Consider the following 26,244-nt stretch of genomic DNA (forward strand, 5'->3'; position numbering starts at 1 on the left):
TGGGGTTATTGACCCATTTATTTGCTCTAATTCCCTTGTTACTTAAATGCCTGAACATATTTTGATACCATTCGAATTTTTCCACCGCCATCTTTGATTTATATTTTCATTTACACCCCATAATCGATAATCAATAATTTGAATTGGCATCCCTACTACTATTAGGTAGCTTCTTTATTTCCCTTTATTGTTGTTATTGTTTCGCGTATATTTTTTGGTGAGATATTTCGAACGTGTCTTCAAAAAACGACAGATATTACCGCATTTGTATTGGAATTTTGTTAAAGGGGGGCTCTTCTGAACAATAATAACAATAATCGAAAGGAGAAGCCAAAACACAATATCGGTCGGTCGGCAGTAACAACAACACACATACCAACACACACGCGACGTGGTCTCTCCTTTCTCATTGAACACAACAACAGCAGCAGGGAGAGTGAGCAAGCAATTGCTTGGATTTCTGATTGTTTTTGGTTGCTCAGCAGCTCACCTGAGCAGTGTTTTGGATGATATTGGTGCATTGGAGCTACGGCGATAATGCTTTGAATGTTACTGTTGTTGTTGTTGTCGCTGTTGTTGGAAAAGAGCACAATGTGTATTACGACGACGACGATGACGATGTTACCTCTATTCGACTCTTGACGACGACGTTGATGTTTTCAAAGCCAGAGCAAGAAATTTCAATTTCAGTTGGAGTTCGTACTTAATAACGTTAAAACATACTCTGGAATACAGAAAATAAAAAGAAACAGAAAAGAAAAAAAAAAAATAACGAAGAAGATATAACGGCCTACTAACCAAAAACAAAAAAAGAGGAATAAATACCTGTATAAAAACAAAAGTAAAGCGGCGGTTGAAACGAAAAGTAATTAAGAAATAGAAGCAATAAATTGAAAAAAAAAAAAAAAAAAAAAAAAACAAGTAATCAAGCACAAACACGTTCTTGAGAAATTAAAACAAGGAAAACAAATACTAAGAAATCAGGATTTCTTGAAGGAATTTTAAAAAGAATATTGAAAATATTAAAAAAAAATCCCCAAAAGAAGCAAATATCAAAGGATTACCTATTTACAAATAAATTTATTTTTACAGAAAAAATGTAAGTAAAATACTGCCAGAAATAACTGCGTAGGTATTTGTATTTTTTTTACGATTTCAAGATGAATCTAGAAATTTTTATTATTTCTGTTGGTATGCAAACATCAACAAGAAATTCCTCAAAAAAAAAAAAAAAAGAAAAAAGTTGAAAAAATGTTGTTGCTGCTGCCAGTCTGCCTGCTCTGCTGTTGTTGTGTTGTGGCCTGGTCTCCACAAAAGGGGGGATTTCACTTTCTTACATAATTTGTGTGTTTCTGTTGTTGTTGCTGCTGCTGCCGCCGCCGCTGTTGTTGGCTTGAATGTGAATTGGCTGGGTTGTCTTGACTTGTTGTCTTGAGCCAGTGCCAGTGTTTGGGGCCAAAACACATGCATGCTGTTGTTTTTTTCTTCTACTTGCTTTTGGTTACAGTTTCAACAACAAAAATCTATGGCATGGCCATGCTGGCCACAGTGGCTCCGAGAAGTTATAGGAAATTGAGTTTTTCAAAAGGAATGCGAATCAAATGAAGATATCAAGGGGAATAAGTAAAAAAAAAATAATGAATAACCAGAAATTGGCCATACTATGTTCGGATATTTTCAAATTGGATTAAAAATATTATATAAAATATTGAAATTTCAGAGAATTTATGTTTATGCCATACTTTAGGTGCCAGATTTAAAAAGATGTTGGAAAATCTCAACGAAATATCGAATAGAAAAGTCATAGTATCAAAAAAACCTAAAGGTCCAATATCAGACCACCGGGAGCACTCCTGACAGCAGAAAAAAAAATCTCCGAACAACCCTACTCGAGAGGAAGTTTCGTTACCTTGTAAAAATCAGCTGGGCTGTGCTCTGTCTAATACCGTGCAACCAGTACCTGTTAGTGCATCATCGTCAATTTCCGATCCACGATCTATTGTAGTGTCTGAAATCTCTCCATCTACTAAAAGCATGGAGTTAATAGTAGTTGCTCCTAGAAGAAGTATATTTCTATATATTCTATCCTCCATTGTAATTCTTCAGTAGCAAATATTGGTAATGATATAAAGTCAAAATAACAGAATCTCTGTGGGCAATGATTATAAAATCTCTAAATCCAAAGAGCTTCAACCCAAAGAGCTACTTCAGGTGTCAGATTTAATAAGATGTTGGAAAAAGGACCAAAAGGACCAATACCAGACTACCGAAAAATTCGCTCGAATTTCGAGCACTCGCGTGCTGAGTGCAATGGTGCTGAGTTCTATTGGAATGTCTAAGGTCTGCCGCCATAATGTTTGCGTGTCCAAGGCTTTAATACACCCTCCAGAATATTTTCGCAATAATATTCGGCATTTATTCTGATGCGACGGTCGATTAATACGAGCGGAGAGAGACCATCGGCTGTTATGGTAGGCCACACCATCACCATGGCCGGCGCTTGAGTTCTGGTGTCTGGTGGCCAACCGAAGGTGCACATTTTCAGCTGACCTCTTCGGCGAGTAAACACATCAAAAAGTTAAATTTACGAATATTTTTGCAGTATTCTTTTTTTTTTTTTTTTTTTTTTTTTTTTTTGTTCAACAAAAACATAAAATTTAAAGTTTATTTTTGAGGTTTTAAAATCTCTAACATATCAAATAAGTTACTCAAATCCAACACGAATCTTGTTATGTTATTCCTTCTCTCTCTCCTAATATCTCCCTCTCTTTCTTTTTCTTACTTGAATCACAAATATCACCTCTAAACATAAAGTGGATCACAGGAGACCTTATGGTCGAAACATGGCCACCTATAAAGTTTAGCTTCCTTTTGAGGCAGCATTATGAAAATTCATAATTCAAACTGGGTCGGAAATACATACGTTTAGCCAATAGATGAGCATTCATGTACCTTAGCGTTTGTACCAAGCCATGATAAAGCATCCGCAAACAGACATATACAAATGATTTTGAACAATTATTACTAAAACTTAATTTTAGAGACCATTTTTAATACGTTTTTCTTAAAAAATTAATTCAAAACTGAAAACTCGGCGAAAGAAATAAATTTATCTTATGTTTTTCTCTTTCATTAGTTAACTCATTTTTATTCTAAAAAATATGAGTTTTTAGGAGTGAAAAGGCCAAAAATTTAAATCTACCTCATTCAACTATTTCCTTTCCCATAAAACTCACATTTCCTTTCCTTTAAACTTTCCCCTTCGATTTATGGACTTGCAATCTTTAAACAGGCATTCATTTGTTATCATTTCCCTTTGCAAAAAACGAATGGCAATGCAATCCAACACTCATTTATTCTCTTCAACTAATTCCCTTACATTTTCATAACGTAGCCACTGTGTGTAGTGTACATGTGTGTCCAACAACTACCATTGTAAGCTCTCACTACGTGCTCTCAGAGCCGTTAAGAAATAATACCCAGCAATGTTAAGATGATAAGTTACAGCAGCAACAAAACAAAACACATCTTCGCTAAGTCGTGGCTCTGTGTGACGACTGCCTGCCATCCCTGGCTAAGTTTATTTGGAGTCGTCGTCGTCGTCGTCGTCGTCGTCGTCGTCGTTTAAGTAATCTACGAATTGTTCATCGTTGTTTGTACGATGCAAACATATTATTTTGTTGTTTGTCTCTGCTGTTTGGGGCTCTCTTGCACTTGTTGTTTGTCTCTGGGTCTTAAAGAGGGGAGTAATGGGTGAGTAAGTGTGTGTGTTTGTGTGTTGCTGGATGTGCATGCAATGAGTATTGCATGCGTTCGTTTGCTGGATGATACGAAGTACATATCTTGGTTTGTTTTGTTTATGAACAACAAGTGTATGAACAAATTGTTGTTGTTGTTAGTGTTACTGCTGCCTTTTGGTTGCACAAGTACGTGCGACATGCGATTTCATCAAAAAAATCACAAAAAAGACCGTATAAAAAATAGCCACTTTTAAACGTCAAAAACAACAAGTAATTTACATGAATTTATTATTATTTTTTGTTGTTTTTATTTATTTTTTTTCTCCTCTAAAATGAATTGCATGCCAGTTGTATTGTTCATCCTCTTGAAATACCCAATACATCAAATGACTTATTATTACTTATTTTGTTTTTTTTTTTTGTTTTAAAATTTTATATTTGCAAACTAATGTTTTTATAATTCAATTAACTTTTTGTTGTTGTTGTTGCTTTTTGGTGGATAATAAAAAAACTCGCAATATAAATACAAATAGAAGTAGTTAAGCTTGACAATCAGACAAAAAAAAAAAAAAAACAAACGCAAGTGTTTTTTTCTTTTTGCCATTAACTGCTTGCCTTGCTGCCATTTATCAAACGCTTCGAGACCTTGAAAATCGCACTAAGGCTGGCTTCGAACATGCAAAATAATTGTTGTCTGGGTAATTTTTGTGTGTTCCAATGAATTTAAATAAATATTTGTGTACAAATAATTCAGCGCAAGCCCATTGAATTGAAAACTGCCACCGGTCGGACCCCCAACCAGACTTGCAGACGTAATAAAATTATTTTAAGACTCGTAAAACTTCCACCAAGAAACAAGTTTCTATAGCCAATGCAGGAATTTGGGATACACCTGCGGTTGCTGGGTTTCTTTCTTCTCTTTCTCTCTCCGTATCGGAGTTAAATGATTTCTTGTCTGCCATGCTTTTTGGAGTCTGACAATGTCTGACCGGCTTTCTGACCCTAATTCATTCAAAGGCTTGTTGTTGTTACTGGTGGATACTAAACGAAATGGCCAGAAGCCTGTTATGTTGGGGAGGGTAATACAGTTGATCGATAAAGTGTACGTACGCTTAGGTATAGCAGCAATAAATCCGAATTTATGATAAATAAAGTCGTCGAGATTTTTATACTCTCATTCATATAGGTAAGTGCGCCTAAGTTCAACATGTCCCAAAAGTCGGCATTTTTGCCCTCAGCTATATGGCAATAGAGGGTTATATATAAATTAATATGGGCAAAACGTGTCTCAACGAAACAAGTGGTTTTAGACTCAAGGTCTCTTTGCATCAAATCCCTTTCAGGACATTTGGAGTCGATCTAGGGGTGCCCATCTGCCTGTCCGCCTGTCTGGCTGGTGTGCTAGCTCTCAAAGGAAGTATCCCATTTGGTCTAAACTTGGAACAGCGTAATATTATCATCATATATGGATCGTGTTCGGAGATGGGTATTGTCGGAACACCTCTTCTGGTACCTCCCCCACAAAAAATCAACATTTTCAATGAAACTAATTTACCTCATAGAACAAGAAAAGATCAACCGATTTTGATGAAACTTTGCAAATTCTAATATTTTTATCTGTGCTAGGTTGGTTGGGAAAATTGACAATATTCACCGACACCTTCATGTACCTCCCCCGCAAAGGGTCAAAATTTTGAATAATCTCAACGCTTATAAAATGTGAAAAAAGAGTCCGATTGTCTTCAAATTTTGTACATTTCATTATTTCAATTAATAGCAGATCTGGTATGACGAACGGACCCCTTCTTCTGGTACCTCCCCCACAAAGGGGTTAACATTTTTGAATAATCAAAACGCTCAAAAGAATTCAAAATAACCATCCGATTCTCTTCAAATCTCGTATATACCAATATTTCTAAGTATACAAGATCTGGTGTGAAGATGGTAAATAATGGCCAACTCCTACTGGTATCTCCCCCATAGCGGGTCAAATTGTTTTGAAAAATTATATCTCTCATAAAATGCGAAATAAACATCCGATTCCTTTCAAACTCGGCACATATCAATAATTTTATCAACAAAAGATGTGGCGTGAAGATGGTAGATATCGAAAGACACCTTCTGATGTCTCCCCCACAGCGGGTCAAAAATTTCGAATAATCATAGCTCTCATTAAGTTCAAAATAAACATCGGATTTCTTTCAAACTCGGCACGTCCGAATATTTCTATGAACACGAGATATAATGTAAATGTGGAATATATCGGCCCACCCCTTCTGGTACCTCCCCCACATTAAATGCAAAATTATCATATGATTCTTTGTAAACTTCACACATTCTCATATTTCTACTAACACAAGATCTGAGGTGAAAATGGAATATATTGAACCACCCCTTCTGGTACCACCCTCACAACGTGTCAAATTTTTTTAATAATTATAACTCCCATAAAATTCGAAAAAAGCATCCGACGTCCTTCAAACTTGGCACATCTCAATATTTTTATCAACACAAAGTCTGTTATGAGAATGGAATATATCGGATTACTCCTTCTGGTACCTCCCTCATAAAGGGTTCAAATTTTTGAAAAATCAAATTGCTGATAGAAAGCTAAATAAGTGTTCGATTCTCTTCAAATTTCATAAAGACTGATATTTCCACGAAAACAAAGCCTAATGTAAAGATGGGATAGAAGGGACCACTCCTTCTGGTACCTTCCCCACAAATGGTTCAAAATTTTGAATAATTTTAACTCTCATAACAAGCGAAATAAGCAACTGATTCTTTTGAAATTTAATACATCCCAATATTTCCACCAACACAAGATCTGGTGTGAAGATGGGATAGAACGGACCACTTCTTCTGGTACCTCCCCCACACCGGGTCAATTTTATTGAATAATTATAACTCCCATAAAATGCGAAATAAACATCTGATTTCTTTCAAACTCGGCACGTCGCAATATTTTTATCATCTGGTGCGAAGTTGAGATAAAACAGACCATTCCTTCTGGTACCTCACCCACAGCGGGTCAAATGTATTGAATATTTATATCTACTACAGAATGTGAAATAATTATCTGATTCTCTTCAAATTTGATAAATCCCAATATTTCTACCAACAAAAGATCTGGTGTGAAGATGGAACATATCGGTCCTTTCCTTCTGGTACCTTCCCCACAAAGGGTTCAAAATTTCGAGTAATAATAGCTCTCATAACAGGGGAAAAAATCATTTAATTATCTTCAAATTTCACTCTTCCGATATTTTTACCAACACAAGATCTGGTGTGAATATGGGGTATATCGGTCAATTCCTTCTGGTACCTCCCCCACAAGGCGTCACAACATTTAAAACTTATATCTCTCATAACTTGCGAAATAAGTCAGCGAATTTTTTCAAAATTGTCATACCTACATATTTCTCTCAACCAGAGATCTGATTTGTAAATTTTGAAATTTGTTAATATAAATATTTATTATTTTTTTAATTTTTCAAAAAATTTAAAAATTTTTTAATTTGTTGACTGACTACTAAACTTCCATTGCCTTATTGCAACTTAAATAATTTATTGTTAAATAATACATTTTTGCGGTTTTGTAATTTAAGTCCATCTATAGTTTTAAACTTTTCTTCCTATTTAATTTTTTAGACACTTTTCAATGCCCTGTAACACTATTTTATGGTTATCTTTAAATTTATTTAAAGGTAAATGTAAATCCCCCACTAGCATTACATTTTTTAGAACAAAAGTGAAAAACTCATTAATAATCTTTGAAAAGATAGTCATTTTTAATTGGAATTGCATGTTGACACTGCATTCATTTAGATCCACGAGGAAAAGGGGATTTACCTGGGGATAGATATTTCTATTAAAAATCTAATTATTAAATGCTTTAATTCTCTTCCCTAAATCTCTTATTCTCACAGTCTCAAAATTACTAAGAGATTATCATTTTATCACATTGAATAACCTTTGCAATGTAAATAATTGCTTCTCAGAATAGTTATCTATTTCCGTTACAAAAAAAGATATCATAACGGAAGGAAATGCTAGCCTTTTGCGGTTGTGTTATTGAAACACATACTCTCTTTTAGTCACTATATGCTCTTGTTAAGAGAGCACAATTGTCAAATCCATTGCCGTTATTAAATATCCGAGCCTTATTATGAGTCTCTGTTGATAATTGTGTTCTCACCTTTATTTATATTTTTTCTCCCTCTCTCACTATTAAAGTTTCTCAGTTCATGAAAGCCGGCTTAAAGTTGTTGGCTTTCCTGTGGCTGAATGTTTGTTGTTATATATGTGTGAGAGATACCTCTAGATGCTGTTTGTTAGACCAGACTTTGTGGTTATAGCTTTTTATTTATGCTTAAAACCAGTTTCCCAACACACCACCAACAACAACAAAATTTTATAAAATAATTCTAAAATATTTTTGGTATGCTGCGCCATCCCAGAGCCAAAGCCAACACCACCACCAAACATCACATTCCAACCAACCCCTCCTCAAAACAACAAGAATTCCATGAGACTTGTTTTGTGATTTCAAATAAAAAAAAATAATAAAGCAAAAAACTAGAAAATTTTGTTTTCAAAATTTCGATATTTTGAGGAAGTGGAGGGTGGGAGCAGGGACGGGAATTAAATGCGTAGAATTTATAACACCTTTAAAAATGATTTGATGTATAGTTGAATTAAGTCCACTTCTGATAGTCACAGGGATGAGATTTGAGTGGAATTATGGAACATGTATGTCATACAAACATTGTATGAAAATGAGAGGGATAATTGGGTGGCTCTTTAAGCTCTCCTTATTTACTCAGAGACAAGAAGGAAAGAGATTTCCTAAAAATGAAATTAAAAATGGTTATTTTGAAAATCAGGTTCCTGAGAAAATTCATAAAAAAGAGATATTTTAAGAGGAAACTAAAAATTACATTTTTTATTATATTTAACAATTTATTTAAAAGTTTTGGTATGAAATTTAGAATAAAAAATAATATCAAAAAAAAAAATAAATAAATAAATAAAAAAATAAATGAAAAAATAAAAAAAAAATAAAAAAAAATAAATAAAAAAAATAATTAATAATAAAAAAAATAATAAAAAAATATAAATAAATAAAAAATTATCAAGTTAAAAAATAAACAAGTTTTGCCGACACATGTATACCCTCAACCAATGTTCGTGTATTTAAATATATTCTGAATTCCATTATGATTATTCAAATTGTTGGCCCTCTAAGAAGTAGGTTCCGAAGGAATGGGCCCAATTTGTCCACTTCGTATCGGACCTAAATAAATATGCTATAAATATTGCGACGTTCCAGGTTTCGACTAATAATAGGTAATGGTATTAAAGATGGTGTCCTTTGTGGTTAGGGTACCAGATGGAGTTCACAGATATATATCATCTTCACAGCAGACTTTTGTTTTAGTACAAATAATGGGATGTGTGAAATTTAAAGAAAACCGGATGCTTATTTCGGATTTTATATCGTTGTAGCTATTTAAAATATTGACTCTTTGTGGGAGAGGTACCAGCAGGAGTTGACCGATATATTCCATCTTCACAATAGATCGTGTGCTAGCAGAAATAATGAGATGTATGAAATATAAAGAGAACCAAATGCTTATTTTGGATTTTAAAATCGTTTTGATTATTCAAAACGTTGACCCTTGGTGTGGGAGGTAGCAGAAGGAATGGCCCGATCTCTACCATTTTTACACCAGACCTTTGGTTAATAAAAATATTGTGATGTGTGAAATATGAAGAGAACCGGATGCTTATTTCGGATTTTTGAATCGTTTTGGTTATTCAAAACTTTGACCCCTTTGTGGGGAGGTACCAGAAGGAATGGTCCGATCTCTACGTTCTTTATAACAGAACTTGAGCTGATAGAAATATTGAGATTTGTTAAGTCTGCATGGAATCGGATGTTAATTTCGTGTTTTATGAGCTTCATGTATTTTCAAAATGTTGAACCTTTTTTGGGGAGGTACCAGAAGGAATAGTCCGATATCTACCATTTTTACACCAGACCTTAGGTTAGTAAATTTATTGTGATGTGTGTAATTTGAAGATAATCGGACTGTTCCATCAAATGTTATAAGAGTTATAATTATTCAAAATTTTGACCGTTTGTGGGGGAGGTACTTGGTGGAGTGGACCGATATTGTCCGTTTTCACACCTGACCTAGCACTTATGTAAATATTATGATTTGGAAAGTTGGCGCAAAATCGGATTATTCTTTCTCTTTCTGTGCAGTAAATTATTTTCTTTGAAAATTTCCACATTTTGTGGGGGAGGTATCAGAAGGAGTGGACCGATATATTCCATATTAACACCGGACCTTGGGTTAATGAAAATATTGTGATGTGTGAAATTTGAAGACAATCGGACTCTTACATCACGATTTATGATAATTATAATTATTCAAAATTTTGGCCCTTTGTGGGGAAGGTACTTGATACAGTGGTTCGATATTGTCCATTTTCGCACCTGACCTAGCACTGAAGCAATTATTGGGATTTACAAAGTTGGAGAAAAATCGGATTATTCTTTCTCTTTCTATGAAGTAAAATATTTTCTTTGAAAATGTTGACATTTTGTGGGGGAGTTACCAGAAGAAGTGGACCGATCTTGCCCATCTCCGAACACGATTTAAGTTTGCTAATAATATGATGATGTACCAAGTTTGGATCAAATCGGAAACTCCCTTCGAGAGTTATCGTGCGCACCAGCCAGACAGACAGACGGAAGGACATCGTTAGAGTGACTCCAAATGTCCTGAAACTGATTTGGTCCAAAGAGACTTGGCCGTATCCAATGATACATACCCTATGTAGCCCTATGGCTGAGGGTATAATAGTAGTATGACAAGGAAGCATGGGATTCATGTGCTGGAACAGATTTTTGATCAGCTATATCCGCAGGATCTTGCTTTTCTGTTGTGAAGAATTCTTGAGAAAAAAATTCAACAACAAAATCGCATCCTTATATAAACTGTGAGCCATTCATACAAAACTTTTCCATTTTTTTTCTCATCTCAATTCACGTGGATATTTTCAGGGCCAATTTGTGGTTTTCGCTTTAACTATTCAATTAAATTGAAATTAAATGCCCAAACTTTGATTAATAATTGAAAACTGGCAATTGCATTGTCTTTTGAATGAAACTCAAATAATTAAAACTCAAAACAATTTTTCATTGATGAAATGAAGAAAACGACTTGGGTTTACCCCCAACAATTGTTGAATTTTGTGAATTAAATTGTTGCGATTTTTTTTTTCTTTTCACAAAATTCTATTTAAATTTGTTTTCGAACTTTGCAAAAAAAAAAAATTAAAAATCATTTATTTGTAGTCCCGAGTGTATGTGTGCTTTTTTCGCATTGTTTAAATGCTGCAATTTAATTCATTTGCAAGGTTGGCTGCTTAAAAAAACAACAACATCACCAGTAATAATAAAAAAAGTAAATTTGTTTAAATGTGAAATTTACAACAATTGGCGTAACAAGTAAAACGGTTGCATTTAACTTAGCCAGACAGACGGAGGGACGAACGGATAGTCAGTCGGAGTCTATCAGTCAAGCCATTCGTCTACCCGTCCATCCATCCATTCATCCACCCGTCTATACAATTATGATCTCATCCTTCTCGCACTGAGAAAATAACATTCAGATAATTAAATAAATAAGCTTAATAAAAAAATTCAAAAAAAATTAAAAAAAATCACTCAACTTCAGTTCATTGCTAAAAAGTAAAAATGTTTTGTTGTTGTTGAACACCAAAGCAATACACGTTTGAAAAATAAAACAAATTATTGTCTTAAACGATTACACGGTCATAAACGCTGCGCTAAATTTGAATAGGACCAGTTGTAAATCAAAATAAAGCGAGAGAGAGAGAGAGAGAAAGGGAGTGAAAGGCTTTCAGAGCCATAAAAATGTAATGACTTGTGAAAAATAAATAAAAAATAAATAAATAAATAAGTGAATAAATAAATAAATGAATAAATAAATAAATGAAAGAGGAAAATATTTTTGTAAAACGAGAAATTTTCTAAAAAGATTTAAAGTTTAAAAATTAAATATTTAAAAAATTAATTTGTTTTTTTTTTTTAACTTTTACCAACCCTAGCCGAATCTTCAACAAAATGTTGAAATTCTTTAAAACAATTATAAAACATATGAAAAAAATCGGTTCTCGATCCCAAGAATCAAACTAAAATCGAAATAATTTTTAATAGGTTTTCAAGAGTTTCCAGAGCCTTAGACATGGGAATTTACGAGGAATTTTTCAAAGGAATTAGGTTAAGGCTACTTGGGACATAGTCGTAGAGTTTTTTATGGAGTACTTTATTCAAAGACTAAGGTTTGGATATAAAATAATATTTTTCCCAAGGCCCTCAGAGGCTTAGTCTGTGACTTTAAAAAGGAGTATTTTACAGAAAACTTATTCGTGGATTTTTTACGATATTTTTTGAGGGCTCCAAGAATTGTAATCGTAATTTTTTTTAAAACTGCTTTTCCAAGGACTTAGGCTGGGCTATTTTGAGAGAATATGTGTCCAAAAATATTTCCAGGTCATTAGTCGTACATAATATTTCAAAATAAGTTTCCTTGATTGAAGTCGCAGTGGCCGAAAAATGGCTCGTGAGCTGAACGTATCGCAATATTCCCTATTCGGCAAATATTGAAAAATGAGCTCGGAACATTGCCATTGAAATTCCAAAAAGTGCAAGAACTTACACCGCAACAGAAAGAAAATAGACTCAAAAGACCTACAGAGTTGCTTCGCTTGGCCGAAAGTGGTGAACTGCCGAATTTGGTTTTCGCCGATGAGAAAACCCTTCGTTGTCTAACAGTTTGTTCGTTGTCCAGCATACAAAATGATCGCGTTTACTTGCCAAAGAGGTCAGCTGAAAATGTGCACCTTCGGTTGGCAAACAGATACCAGAACTAAGGCGCCGGTCATGGTGTGGGCCGCCATAACAGCCGATGATCGCTCTCCACTCGTAGGAATCAACCGTGGCATCAGAATAAATGCTGAATATTATCATGAAAATATTCTGGAGAGTGTATTAAAGCCTTGGGCACGCAAACATAGCACCATCGCACTCAGCACGCGCCACACAAGAATGGTTACAAAATGTGGTTCCTTGCTTCATTTCCAGCGCACAATAGCCACCAAAATCTCCGGATACCAGTCCGTTGGACTATTGTGTCTGAAGTATTTTGGAAAGCAAGGTTGGCACTAAAAAAACCAAAGTGTCGAACACCTCAAGCAAGCGCTTCGCCAGGAATGGGCCAAAATACCGCAGAGCAACATTCGCGCAGTATGTGACGGTTTCATTGGCCGTTTAAGGGCCATAATTTGTGCCAAAGTTGACCAATTCGAACAAATATAAACTTATTCTAAAATGTGATGCTATTTCCGACATTTTTTGCTTTCATTCAATAAAATTAAAAAAATGAAAAAAAATTTATGGCATTTGACTTTGTTGCAGTTTATTTTTATCTCACCCTGTATTCGTAGTATTTTATAACTGATAAAGTTTTTTATCTTTTCTATACCCTCAGCCATTTGGCTACATTTGGCCTCATGGACATAAAAATTTTAGATCCTAGATCTTTGGGCCAAATCCGTTTCAGTGCCCGTTCCTCTGTCTGTCTTGATAGTGCACACGATAACCCATGAGGGGAGTAACAGATTTCGTTCAAATTTTGCTTCTTATCAAACATAGATCGAGTTCGGAGATGGGTGGTTAGATATTGCCCTCCTTACTCCTTTTGGTACCTCCCCCTCCAGTAAAGATCAAATGGCAAAGATCGGATAACACCTTCTAGTACCTTCCACACAAAAGGGTGAACATTTTTTAAAAACCATGAAACTTATTAAACGCGAAATAAGCATCCGACTCTTTTCAGACTCGACACATGCCAATATTTCTATTTACTTAAGATCTGGTGTAAAAATGGGAAAGATGGGACAACACCCTCTAGTACCTACCCCACAAACCGGGCAAAATTTTAAATAATTATAACGCTCATAATCTGCGAAATAAGCATACGATTCTTATGAAATTTGGCACATTTCAATATTGTGATTCCGATCTCTAAATCACGTCTAAATATTTGATATTACGTGTTATGGAGGTCATACCTCAAAATAACAAAAAAAAAAAAAAATACCGATTGGACACCCTCATTAAGAAAATTAATTCGAATATTATTCGGGTTCTAGAGTACCTGCTTTCATAAACAATTTACTTATTTTTTCACAACACGTTAAAAATTAAACGGCTATTGACTTCGATTTTTTAATGACGATAAACCAAGTTTTTTTTTTTTTTCTTGGCCTTCCTTATCAATGGCGGTGCGCACAGTTTCCATTTTGTTATAAAATTTCATCATAGCTCCACTTAAAAAAAAGTTATTAGTTGGGAGATAACGTCCAGTTTCGATAGAATGTTTAATTATTTACTTTTTTCATAATAAATGACCTGTTGTGGGTCTAGCATGGGCTTAATCAGGTGGCTAGTCTCACAAGAATTTTTTGACAACAAAGTAACCAGATGTGCTAGTTGAGAGTATTTTTGAGCCATCTGATAAAGGGGTAATAAAATTATAAAAAAGTGATATTTCGTGGATGTTGTACCCATTGTCCCATTTCTGGCTAAATAAATATTTAATGGCACCGTTTATTTTTAATTTATTGGGGGCCAATTAAAAAAATGGGAAAATGACCTCATTATAAAATATTATCAGAAATACTGCTTGAGGTAATAAATATTTTACAATTCGATTCCTTAGTTTTTATATATCATAGCTTTGTAATATACGAAAATCGGAAAGCCTCTGAAAATTGCTTCATTTTCCTGCAAACAATGTCTCCTTAAACACTTATATGTGTTTTTAATAACAGAACGCATTATTTAACACTGTTAAATGAATTCAAATCCTTGAGTGTACCTAAATAAGTTACTCTCTGTGTTTATCTCTCCCCTAACTTCAAAACAAACACCTTTGAATCTCCTACAAAGATTCTGTCATCTACAGAACGAAATAACAACAGCAACATCCAAATCTTTCCAAGTTCCCAATATTTTCGTCATGTTTTTGTTTTCATCATTCATTCTACCACAATACTCTCCTACCTATCTATCTACCTTCCAACCGAAAAGTTTTTTTTTTTCACAGGGAGTTTTTTTTATTGAATGATTCCCTTGAAATTTAAGCTTTCAAAAGAATAATACCCGACAATAGCCATGGAAGCAACAACAGCAACACCACAATGCCGAGAATAGCAAACCTCCCTCCCATTTCAAAACTCTGAGATGTGATCCGTTTTAATTTCGGTTTTTTTTTTTTTGTCACATTGTAAAGTTCTCACAACCGAAGACGACGACTCCCATCTGGTCTGGTCTCCTCTCCTTGAGAGTTGAAATGGGTATCAGTTTTGTTTTTGTGGGTGTCTGTGTGTGTGTATTTGAACAATTAACTGACCAGATACTTGTTTTTTTGGGTGTTTTTTATTTCTGTTGGCTAGGGAGGGTTTTATCTTCCGTTGTTTGCTTGGGTATCAAAGAAAAAGAGCCGAAATACCAGAGATTTATTTCTAAGCTCCAACAATAACAACAGCAAACGGGGTAACAGAGTAGATATTTCGATTAGCCAAAGTAGGGGAGGTTTGTTTTGTTTTTGTTTTTTTAAGAAGGTAAAAACAAAATATTTCAAATATCTATCGTGGAATGTTAAACCCATACAATGGTAGGCATTCAAAAGGGGATTTTGTGTGACTTTACAGTGGCTCAGAATGTGTTTGATGGGGAGAATTTTTTGTTAAATGAGGGAACGTTGTTAGATAATTATAATTATATTTTAAAAAATTTTAGTCTAAAGATTTTTGTCCAAAACAGTGGCTGGCAGAGAGTCAGACTTTTATATTCTCCCAATTTTGGCACTCTCTAATTAAATGCTTTTTCAACAGTTCTATTTGAGTGTGTGTGGAGGATTACACTCATGTCTCTGCATTTGCCTGGCGTTGATCTTAAATGAGTAGTGATGAGTTCTTAGTTGAAAACGATGTGGTACCTTGCAACATTTGTAATGATGATTTTGGGAAAGGCAAAAGAGTGAGTTTAATTCTCATTGACTTGAGAATACTTGATACTTAAAGTGCTTTTTTCAACCAAGTCGTCATATTATAAAAATCTGAAAAAGCCAAGTGACCATTGCCTTCGCCAGCATGTAAACATGATATTGGCAAATATTATCAAATATTTATTAACGATTAACAACTATTCAAAAACTGTCAGTTTCATGATATTTTTGTCAACTTATAAACATTTAACATTTTCAACTTTTAGGGAGCAGATTCTATTTGAAAAAATCTGCCCGTTTTTGTTTATGAGGCTCAAACTGGCTCTAACTTTTGCATGAAAAAGAAGACCTGTAACTATTCTTTGACAATAGAAAGACATGTAGATCTTTTATGACAAATAAGAGCTTTTGGCCTTCAAGGGAAGGCAAGGCCTTCTGGTTTATGGGGCAAAGAGAAAGCCCAAGGTTTTTTTCTTTAGAAAACAAGAAGTATTGATGTAGAAATCCTTAAGACCCACTTTGGAAAAATAAATCATTAAACTCTAAAATGTTTGTCTTCTTTATAAGATCGATGGTGTAAGCATTATCTATGAGAAATAAAGAATCTTCAGATCTTCCAAGTCAGAGGAAGGCCTGAAGGACGTATGCAGTCAAAGGGAGGATCTAGGTATATTTTATTGATAAAGAAACCCTCCAGAGATATTCTACTTAAAAATGAAATATTCGGGTATTTAAACGAAAAAATTAGTCACTCGGGCGATGAGACCTTTAGTGGCTTTTTTTATAAACAATCTTTAGAATGCTCGATTTTCTACCACAAGAAAAGATTTTCAGATATTTTATGAAAAAACAGATCACAGGACTTCATATCAGCTATTGATAAAGAATTCCTTCAAATAGGACTTACAAAAATAAGACATCCAGGATATAAGACTAAAGGTATTTTTTGAAGGTCTTAAGATTAGCTATGCAAACGAAAAATCTGTAAATTTCTAATGGCTAAGGAAGATTTTGGGTCAAATTTCACACATCCCAATAATTTTACTAATCCAAGGTCTGGTGCCCAAATGGAATACATCGGTCCACTCCTTCTAGTACCTCCCCCACAAAAGGTCGAAATTTAAACAAAAAAATATTTTCTGCACAGAAAGAGAAGCAATAGTCAGATTTTGCTCCTACTTTGCAAATCATAATATTTGTGTCAGGTGCACACATTGCAATAATTTTATTAACCCAAGGTCTGGTATTAAGATGGAATACAAAGGGTCAGAATTTGGAATATCCATGAAGCTCATAAAATATGCGAAATTAACATCAGATTCTATTCAGACTTGGTATATCTCAATATTTCTATCAACTCAAGATCTGTTATAACGATGGTAGAGATCGGACCATTTCTTCTGGTACCTCCACCACAAAGGGTGAAAGTATTGAATAACCAACGCTATTATAAAATCCGAAATAAGCATCCGGTTCTCTTCAAATTTCACATAACGCATTATTTCTGCTTACACTAGATTTGATGTGAAGATGGGACATAACGGTCCACTCCTTCTGGTACCTCCCCCCCCACAAAGGCTTAAAAGTTGTGAATACCCATGAAGCTCATAAAACCCGAAATTATGATCCGAATGCATTCAGATTTGGTATAATTCAATATTTTCATCAACACAAGATCAGTTATAAAGATGGTAGAAATCGGATAAATTGTTCTGGCACCTCCCCCTCATAATAATGTTATCTATTAAAAATATGGACCTCCAAATCTCCTATGGCCTTAAGGTCAAATATGGAAAGAAGATATACCAACTTTTTATTAGGAAGGTTTTAGAGACTCTTTGAAAAAATAAAAAAACAATTTTAGGTCTCCTATAGAAAAATTAAGCTCTTCAGAGAAAGAAGGATACTGAGATTTTTATTAAAAGGACAGCTATTTGATTAGCCGATAAAGAAAGGTCTTCAAAACTCTTATAGTTGACGAAATCTTTTAAGAGTATGGATGTATAGGTCTTGTGTCGCAAAATAATTTCTTCAGACCATTTTGGAAAAACAAGAGTTTCAGCGCCCAAATTATTCAATAGATCTTTAAAATATTCATAATTTCAGGTCTCCAGTCCCTCTTTTGAAAAAATAATATCTTCAGACTATTTTGGAAAAGCAAGAGTTTCTGGTCTTCTATAATAAACCAGTCTTCAGATTAGACCAAGAAAAAATACCATTTGTTTAAAAAACCCTGATGTTGGTTCTAAATAACAAGTGGCGCCCAAATGTTGTCATAGCTTCTTAAAATATTAATGTATTCGGTAGAAAACATTTCTCCACAAATCAACTCAACGTAGAAAAAACAGAACTAATGTTTGAAAAATTACTGATATGATATGACCCCAACCAACAAGTGGCGCCCAAATGTGTCAGTTTTTAATATTTTAAAATATCAATAGGAAAAAATTCCAATAAATTCTCGAAACTTTTTGAGAATTATTTTTGCATTATTTACAACAAAGGCAATAAAAATGTCTATAAAAATCTCTTCATAAGAACTTAGTCATACAAAAAAAAAAAAAAAAAATTAACTAACCTCTGCTACGTCATCGACTGGAATTACTATTTTCCACTCATTGGTTATTTTAACTAACTTTTCTAGAATGTCCGCACAAACAAAATATATATTTTTTTCAAAAAATTTATTATGGCATTTTATCTATGGTTGTGTGTGTGTATGTGCATTAGGTGATAATTTTAAAATTTGGTTTAAAATCGAAATACCTTCGCCTTTCATTGGAAACATTGTGACTTCATTGGCATAAAATTCCAATCATTTGAAAGTAAACCCCGAAATAAGTAAACGTATTTACTCGAAGGGGAGGGAGGGCTTTGGCCAAAACAAAAGCAAAAGGAAGTATTAAATAATCTTTGTGTAAACATTAAGTAAATATTTACAGTTGTTTATGTGGGCCAGGGTGGGGAAGTCGGTTGGAATGGGGGGCAAATAATGAAATAGTGAATGGCAAAGAATGACTGAATAAATACAAAATTAGTAATTTTTGTGGAGTAAGAAAATGCCAATAAGGCAACAACGGTAATTTGTGTCCCCTCCCCCTACCTCACCTGCTGCTGTTGTGGCATGATAAGATATGCACGTGTTTGGCGGGAAGTTTAAAGCCAAAAATTAATTAATTTTTATCTTTTGTTGATTTTTTTATTCTTCTCGGGGCAACTACTTGTCTTTGGCAAACAATAATCTTAAGACAGTTTAAAATTATTAAATAATTATTTTTATTTATTTGTCTTTTCTTTCTTTTCTCTTCGTCTGTCCCACCACCACTCGAAATCAATTTCCTTGTTGCCAATTTATGTCAAATCAAGTTATCACCGGCGTTAATTGTGTGTCTCAATAGGCAGAGATCGATCATTGAACTCTTTCTTTGTTGCCGGGTATTATTAGCCATATTTGGAGTATCAGCCGCACCAGCAATGTACGGAATGCTAGTCTGGCAGCAAAACAAAGCTGACTTTGACAAATTTGTATTATTTTATTATGGCTGTTGTTGATTTTTTATTTATTTATTTTTTTTTCTTTTCAAAACCAGTTTTATGTTGACCTATTAAATTGAATTTAGCCTGGGTGTTGATGATTTTATGTTTTTAGAAAAGCGTCAAAAAAGCGAAATAAATTAAATTTACTCTAGCCATAAATACCGAGTTTGTTTTTCTAAAACAAATAATCGCCAAATAGTCAATGAAGCGTTAAATTCAATTGCTAATTGAATTTTTAAACAAAAAAAAATTGGAAAAATTTTTTCACAATTTGTTGTTTTTATTGAATTTATTTGTTAAATTTTCGGCATGGAGTAATTCCAGTAAATTGCTCATTTAATTTGCACTTGATTTAAGGGGAATATTTTATTTTGAAAAATTTCCAAAAATAACTAAAAATCCCTAAAAGTTTTGGCATTTTATAACCTCAGGCATTTTATACCTTCGGCCTGCAGAGGATATATATCATTTAATAAGCCAAAAACGTACCTAATCGAAATAACCCCTAGGTGTCTTTGGACCAAATCCGTTTCAGGGCATTTCAAATCGATCTCGGGGTGTCCGTCTGTCTCACTGGTGCTCACGATAACTCTCGAAGGCAGTAACCGATTTGGTTCAAACTTGGCACATTTTAATATTATTATCAAACTTAGATCGAGTTCCAAGATGGGCAATATCGGTCTACTCCTTCTGGTACATCCCCCACAAAAAGCAACACATTTTCAGAGATAATAACTTGGCTCATAGAACAAGCCTGGATCATCCAATTTTGTGCAAATTTTGCAAATCCTAATATTTTTATCAGTCCTGTGACAGGAGCGAAAATGAACGATTTCGGCGAATTGCATTAAGTAACTCACCCACAAAGGGTTGAAACTTTGAATAACCAAAAAGGTTATAAATGACAAACTGTTTGTCTTCAAATTTCGCACATCCCTTTATTTCTTCCAACACAAGATCTCGTATGGAGAGGGGAGCGAACGGATCACTACCTCTGGTACCTTCCCCACAACGGGTGAAAATTTTAAATAACCTTGACGCTGATAAAAATGCGAAATAAACATCCAATTCTCTTCAATTGTGGCAAGTCCCAATATTTTTATCAACACAAAATCTGGTGTGGATACATCTGCCTACCCCTTGCGTTACTACCGCTTAACGGGACAAAATTATAAATAATTATAACAATTATAAAACTCGGAAAAAAAATTAACTCAAGATCTGTTGTGAAGGAGTTAGATAGCGGCCTATTACTTCTGATACCTCTCCCACAAAGAGTCACAATTTTCACTACTTATATCTCCCATAACTTTCAAAAAATTCTTGGTATATCAAAATATTTCTCTCACAACAAATAGTAAAAATTTTGAAAAAAAAAATCCGATTGAAAAAATTGTCTTCGTCATTTGACTATTTTCGTTGAATCCCAAAATGGAAGAATTTTAGAAAAAATCCATCTTCGAAAAAAATTTCCTTTCGTGAAAAATAATTTTTTATTTTTTCCCTGAATTCTACGTTATTTTCACAACGGAACCCAGAAATGGAAAAATTTCGAAAAAATATCCATTAACAAAATGTCCCTTCGTTGGACAAAAATTTTCCAACAGAATCCAGAAATGAAAGAATTTTTAAAAAATACCCATAAATAAAAATTTCCCTTGGTGAAGCAAAAATTTCCCAAATGGGAAATTTTGAGTTTTTAACACCAATAGATTTCATACTTCCCATGGGATTCAAAATAATCAAAAATTTTGGAAAAATCTTCTTTAACAAAAATTTCCCTTTCTGGATGATAAATTTTCCAAATGGGAAATTTTTAGGTTTTCGCTAAAATCTATTTTATTTCCCCCAAAGTAACCAGTAATGCCAAAAATTTCGAAAAAAATTCCATAAACAAAAATTTCCCTTCGTGAGTTTTTAATGCCAATCGGTTTCATGCTTCTCAATGAATCCAAAAATGCAAGAATTTTGGAAAAATCTTCATTGACAAAAATTTCCCTTCATGAAACAAAAATTTCCCAACTGGGAAATTTTGAGTTTTTAACACCAATCGATTTTATGCTTCCCATTGAATTCAAAAATGCAAAAATTTTGAAAAAAAATCTTCATTAACAAAAATTTCCCTTTCTGGATAATAAATTTCCGAAATGGGATATGAACGAATTTTCGAAAAATACCCATAAACAAAAATTTCCCTATGCAAAGCATAAATTTCCCAAATGGGAAATTTTGAGATTTTAACACCAATCAATTTTATGCTTTCCATCGAATCCAAAAATGCAAAAATTTTTGAAAAAAAAAATCTTCATTAACAAAAATTTCCCTTTCTGGATAATCAATTTCCCAAAAGGGAAATTTTTATTTTTGCACCCAAATCGACTATAGTTTTCGCACAGAATCCAGATATGCAAGAATTTTCGAAAAATCCCCATATACAAAAATTTCCCTTCATGAAGCAAAAATTTCCCAAATGGGAAATTTTGAGTTTTTAACGCCCATCGATTTTATGCTTCCCATGGAATCCAAAAATGCAAGAATTTTGGAAAAATTTTAATTAACAAAAATTTCCCTTTCTGGATAACAAATTTCCCAAATGGTTAATTTTGAAAATTTCACTGAAATCTGCTTTATTTTCCTGCAAAACAGATGAATGCAAATTTTTTTTAGTTTTACAACAATTTCCCTCTTTTTATTTTATATGACTCAATGTTGCAATTCAAAATTTAACTCAAAGTGGGTTAAGGTTTCGTTTGGAACGATAACGCAACGCATTTGAGATATGAACAAATCAAAAACGGATATTTCAGTTTCTAATCACTTCACATTTGAACAATGAATGGGGCTGGCTAATGACGAAATGGCTTGAAACAAAAAAAAAAAATTAAATCCACACTTGAAATAAGCTCCCAAAGAGCTTAGTTTGAAATCTGGCAGTTAAGGCAGAGGGAATGGGTATGAAATCAGCTCTAAATTGATTAAATTTGAATACATTCTCAAAACAAAAACAGCTTGCAATTATCTAAACAAACGAATTGTTTGGAAAATGAAAACGAAAAACGCCGGAAATAGCTGTAAATTGTGTTCGGCATCATTTGAATACAATACTTGCGGAATTTCAGTGGAAACTAATTTTGAATTTCCTTTGCTTTCATTTCATTTCAGTTAAATAAATTCCCGTAAAGTAATTGCAACTGCAGGTCGGTGAACACACTAAACACTAAAAATGTCCAATTCCTCCAAACCCAGCTCACCCACGCCCAGCAGCACCCCCTCTAGTCCGGAAGTTAATAAGGCAGCTTTGAAACTCTGCCACATTGTTAAGCGTCCCGATTTCGATGGCTATGGCTTTAATTTGCACTCGGAAAAATCAAAGCCAGGACAATTTATTGGCAAGGTTGATGCCAACTCGCCGGCCGAGGCAGCTGGCTTGAAGGAGGGTGATCGCATCATCGAAGTCAATGGCACGCCGATACACAGTGAGACCCACAAACAGGTGGTGCAGCGTATCAAGGCCATTTCCTGTGAGGTGAGATTGCTTTTGATCGATGTTGAGGGCAAGGGTGATGGCAAGCAGTATCTGGGTGGGGAGGTCAACACGAATGGCCATAACAACAACAACAATAGTGTGGAGGTTAGCAAAACAGAACAAGTCATGCCGGGAGCAAGTGAAAACATCAACAGCATTACCATGGTATCGACCAAGAGGGCTTCGCAGACCTCGCACAGTTCCGGACACAGTGCCGTGACCACAAATGCCAATGGTGGTTCCGATGTCACTGACCATCAAGTTGTACACAACAACAACAACAATAACAATATACCGCCACCACCCTCGGCCACCATGGCCAGTGTGCAAAAGACAGCCAATGGTGGCAGTGCCTCATCGGGCAATGGCAGTGTCATGGGTGGCGGCAGCAGTTCAACAGCGGCGCAGGCGCCGGCGCCAACCTCCACTGCCAAGGCGGGTGGTCTCCAATTGAATATGACTGCAGCCGAAATGCGTGCCAAGCTATTGTCCCGCAAGAAATACGATCCCAAAAACGAAAGTGTCGATCTGAAGAAGAAATATGAAATTGTACAGAAACTCTAAACCTCCAGCCACACGAACAACAATAATCGGCATCAAAATTCAACAAGGCCAACACCACGAGAAATCTTAAGGTCCCCCAACTTTTTTTTTTTTTGTCCGGAATTTCTTAGAAGTCATTTGTAGTTTTGTTTATTTGAAAACAAATCTTCCCTCCCAAAAACAAAAAAAAAAAAAAAAAAAAAAAAACGAAAATTAACAAGAAAAAGCCATTTTTGAAAACATAAACTTCTAAACAAAAAAAAAATGAAAAATAAAAACAAAAAAACTTTCAATAAACACCGGAACGACAACACTTAGCTTTAAGTATACATAAAAAAACTAAAAATAAAACAAACAAAACATAAATACCATTTAAAAATACATATGACAAATGTATGTGTATGTAGAATTTTATTTTTATTATTATTAATCTAATGTATTTTTTATTGATTATTCCCATTGTGTGAGAGACAATAAATACTAGAATCGACAAAAAAAAAAGAAAATCACACACACCCAACAACCAAGGCAGAACAACACTTAAGAAGATAAACAACAAAACAATAAACAAGCTCTAAAAGTAATAAAAAAAAACAAAAGAATATGCAACCTATGTGTCAATTATTTAAGTCAACCTTTTAAGTAAGAACGTATGATAAACACATACGATTTATTATTACTTATTAAATATTAAAATAAAATATTTAAAAAAAAAATAGATCAAAAGTGTTTTTTTTTTAACAAGCAAAAAAACATTAAGTTCGGCCGGGCCAAACTTTGAATACCCTCCACCTTAGAGTAAAGGAAACATTGGAAGAAATGTAGAAAAACCATTAAAATGCCGAATATCGGGAGGTACCGTTATATGGGGGCTATACCAAATCGTGGACCTACACATGCAATGTTTCGCCCAAGGAGCTGACCTACAAATACCAATTCTCAGACAAATCCGTGAAGAAATGTAGCAAAAGTCATCAAAATACCTAATATCGGGAGGTACCGTTATATGGGGGCTATACCAAAACGTGGACCTATATGTACTATGTTCCGCCACCGAAGCTAGAACCTATTGCGAACTACAAATAACAAATTATAGACAAATCCGTGAAAAAATGTAGCAAAAGTCATTAAAATACCGAATATCGGGAGGTACCGTTATATGGGGGCTATACCAAAACGTGGACCTATACATGCAATGTTTTGCCACACGCACAGGGATCCGTTATGACCTACAAATACCAATTTTCAGAAAATTCCATGAAAAAATGTGGCATAAATCATCAAAATACCGAATATCGGGAGGTACCGTTATATGGAGACTATACCAAAACGTGGACCGATATACGTCATTTTCAATACCTACCATCCTAGACACAATACAAATTTCTCTGCTAAATTTTGGTGCTCTACGTCAAATACTGTGGGCTGTATCGTGATTTCAACAGACAAACAGACGGACATAGTTAAATCGACTTAGAATTATATGCTGATTATGAATATATATACATTATGGGGTCTACGAGACATGTTACAAACGGAATGACATAGTTAATATACCCTTCCAAGGTGGAGGGTTTAAAAAGGCCATTGGGATAAGGTAGGTACATATTATGCCTCATCAATTACTTTTCTTGGATATTTGAATAAAATAGATAAATTATCCGTAGAGCTAGGATAACAAAGATACAATATTCGAAACAGTTGGATAACATGGATAAGTTTTTCTAATTACTTTGGATATAATTTAGGTTGTTTGGATAACATAGATAAATTTAAAGTGACATTTGTATACCATAGATACATTATCCGAGACTTTTTGATACCATAGATAATTTATCTAAACAATTTCGATAACGCAGATACATTATCCATGGTATTTGGTTACATAGATACATACCAAAACCCGTTTAAGATAAGAAATATACCTCATTCGTGGCATTAGGACAACAAAGATGCCCTTTAGAAGTAATTGGGATAAATAAGATACATTATCCGTAACTTATAGATGACATACATACATTATCCGTGAGTATTGGATGCATATATACATTATCCAGGCCACTTAGAAAACATAGATACAATATCCGCAACATTTAATTGACATAAATACTTTATCCGTGCGACCCTGAAGCTTTATCCAAACCATTTTTCAGTAGCATAGATATAAATTATCTGAGAAATTTGGATAACATAGATACATTGTACGTACCACTTAGATAAGAAAGATGCATTATCCGCATAATTTGGTAGCATTTATACATTATTTTAAATAATTTGGAAAATAAAAATAGAACATTGTCCGTATTTTGTGCCACTGAAGCTGTATTCAAACCATTTAGATAACATAGATAAATTATCCCAGACATTTGGATATATTTTTCGTGTGGGTTTGGTAAAAAGATAAATAATCTGCATCATTTGGTTAGTATTTACACGATATCGGAAAAATGTGGATTACATGACTACAATACCATGACCTGTGGATAACATAGTTTATTTATCTAAGTCATTCGGATGAGAGATACATTATCTGCATCATGTAGATGACATAAATACATTGTCCATAATATTCGGATAGCATAGATACTATATTTGAGCTAGATATTTGAGATAGATACATAATTAGTAACATTTTTGTGGCAGAGATATTTTATCTGTATTATTTCGAAATCATAGATACATTATTTTCGACATTTTGTACCACTGAAGCTGTATCTTAACCCTTTAGATAACATAGATAATTTATCCGAAACATTTGGATAGCGTAGATATATTTTTGGTAACATTT

At 34.1% G+C, this 26,244-nt stretch overlaps 2 protein-coding genes across 3 annotated transcripts in view; one reads left to right on the forward strand and one right to left on the reverse strand.

The window, feature by feature from the left end:
- Window positions 1-26,244, reverse strand: part of LOC101893958 (uncharacterized) — a 262,614-nt gene that overhangs the window by 125,508 nt on the left and 110,862 nt on the right. The window lies entirely within an intron of this gene.
- On the forward strand, window positions 677-24,058 carry LOC101900457 (Na(+)/H(+) exchange regulatory cofactor NHE-RF1). Of its 2 annotated transcripts, none has more exons than XM_005174784.4 (2): window positions 677-1,099; window positions 22,550-24,058. In XM_005174784.4, exon 2 carries the CDS (start codon window positions 22,611-22,613, stop codon window positions 23,475-23,477), a length of 867 nt encoding a protein of 288 aa, XP_005174841.1. In that variant the 5' UTR covers window positions 677-1,099; window positions 22,550-22,610; the 3' UTR covers window positions 23,478-24,058. The 2 variants fall into 2 exon arrangements, with proteins under 2 accessions (XP_005174841.1, XP_019892282.1); XM_020036723.2 differs by having other exon boundaries at window positions 677-865.

This window comes from Musca domestica, unplaced genomic scaffold (assembly GCF_030504385.1).
Source record: "Musca domestica strain aabys unplaced genomic scaffold, Musca_domestica.polishedcontigs.V.1.1 8, whole genome shotgun sequence".
Lineage (NCBI taxonomy): Eukaryota > Metazoa > Arthropoda > Insecta > Diptera > Muscidae > Musca > Musca domestica.

What these genes read in the sequence shown, in the direction of transcription:
- LOC101900457 (XM_005174784.4), top strand. Translation starts at nt 22,611, where the DNA reads ATGTCCAATTCCTCCAAACCCAGCTCACCCACGCCCAGCAGCACCCCC.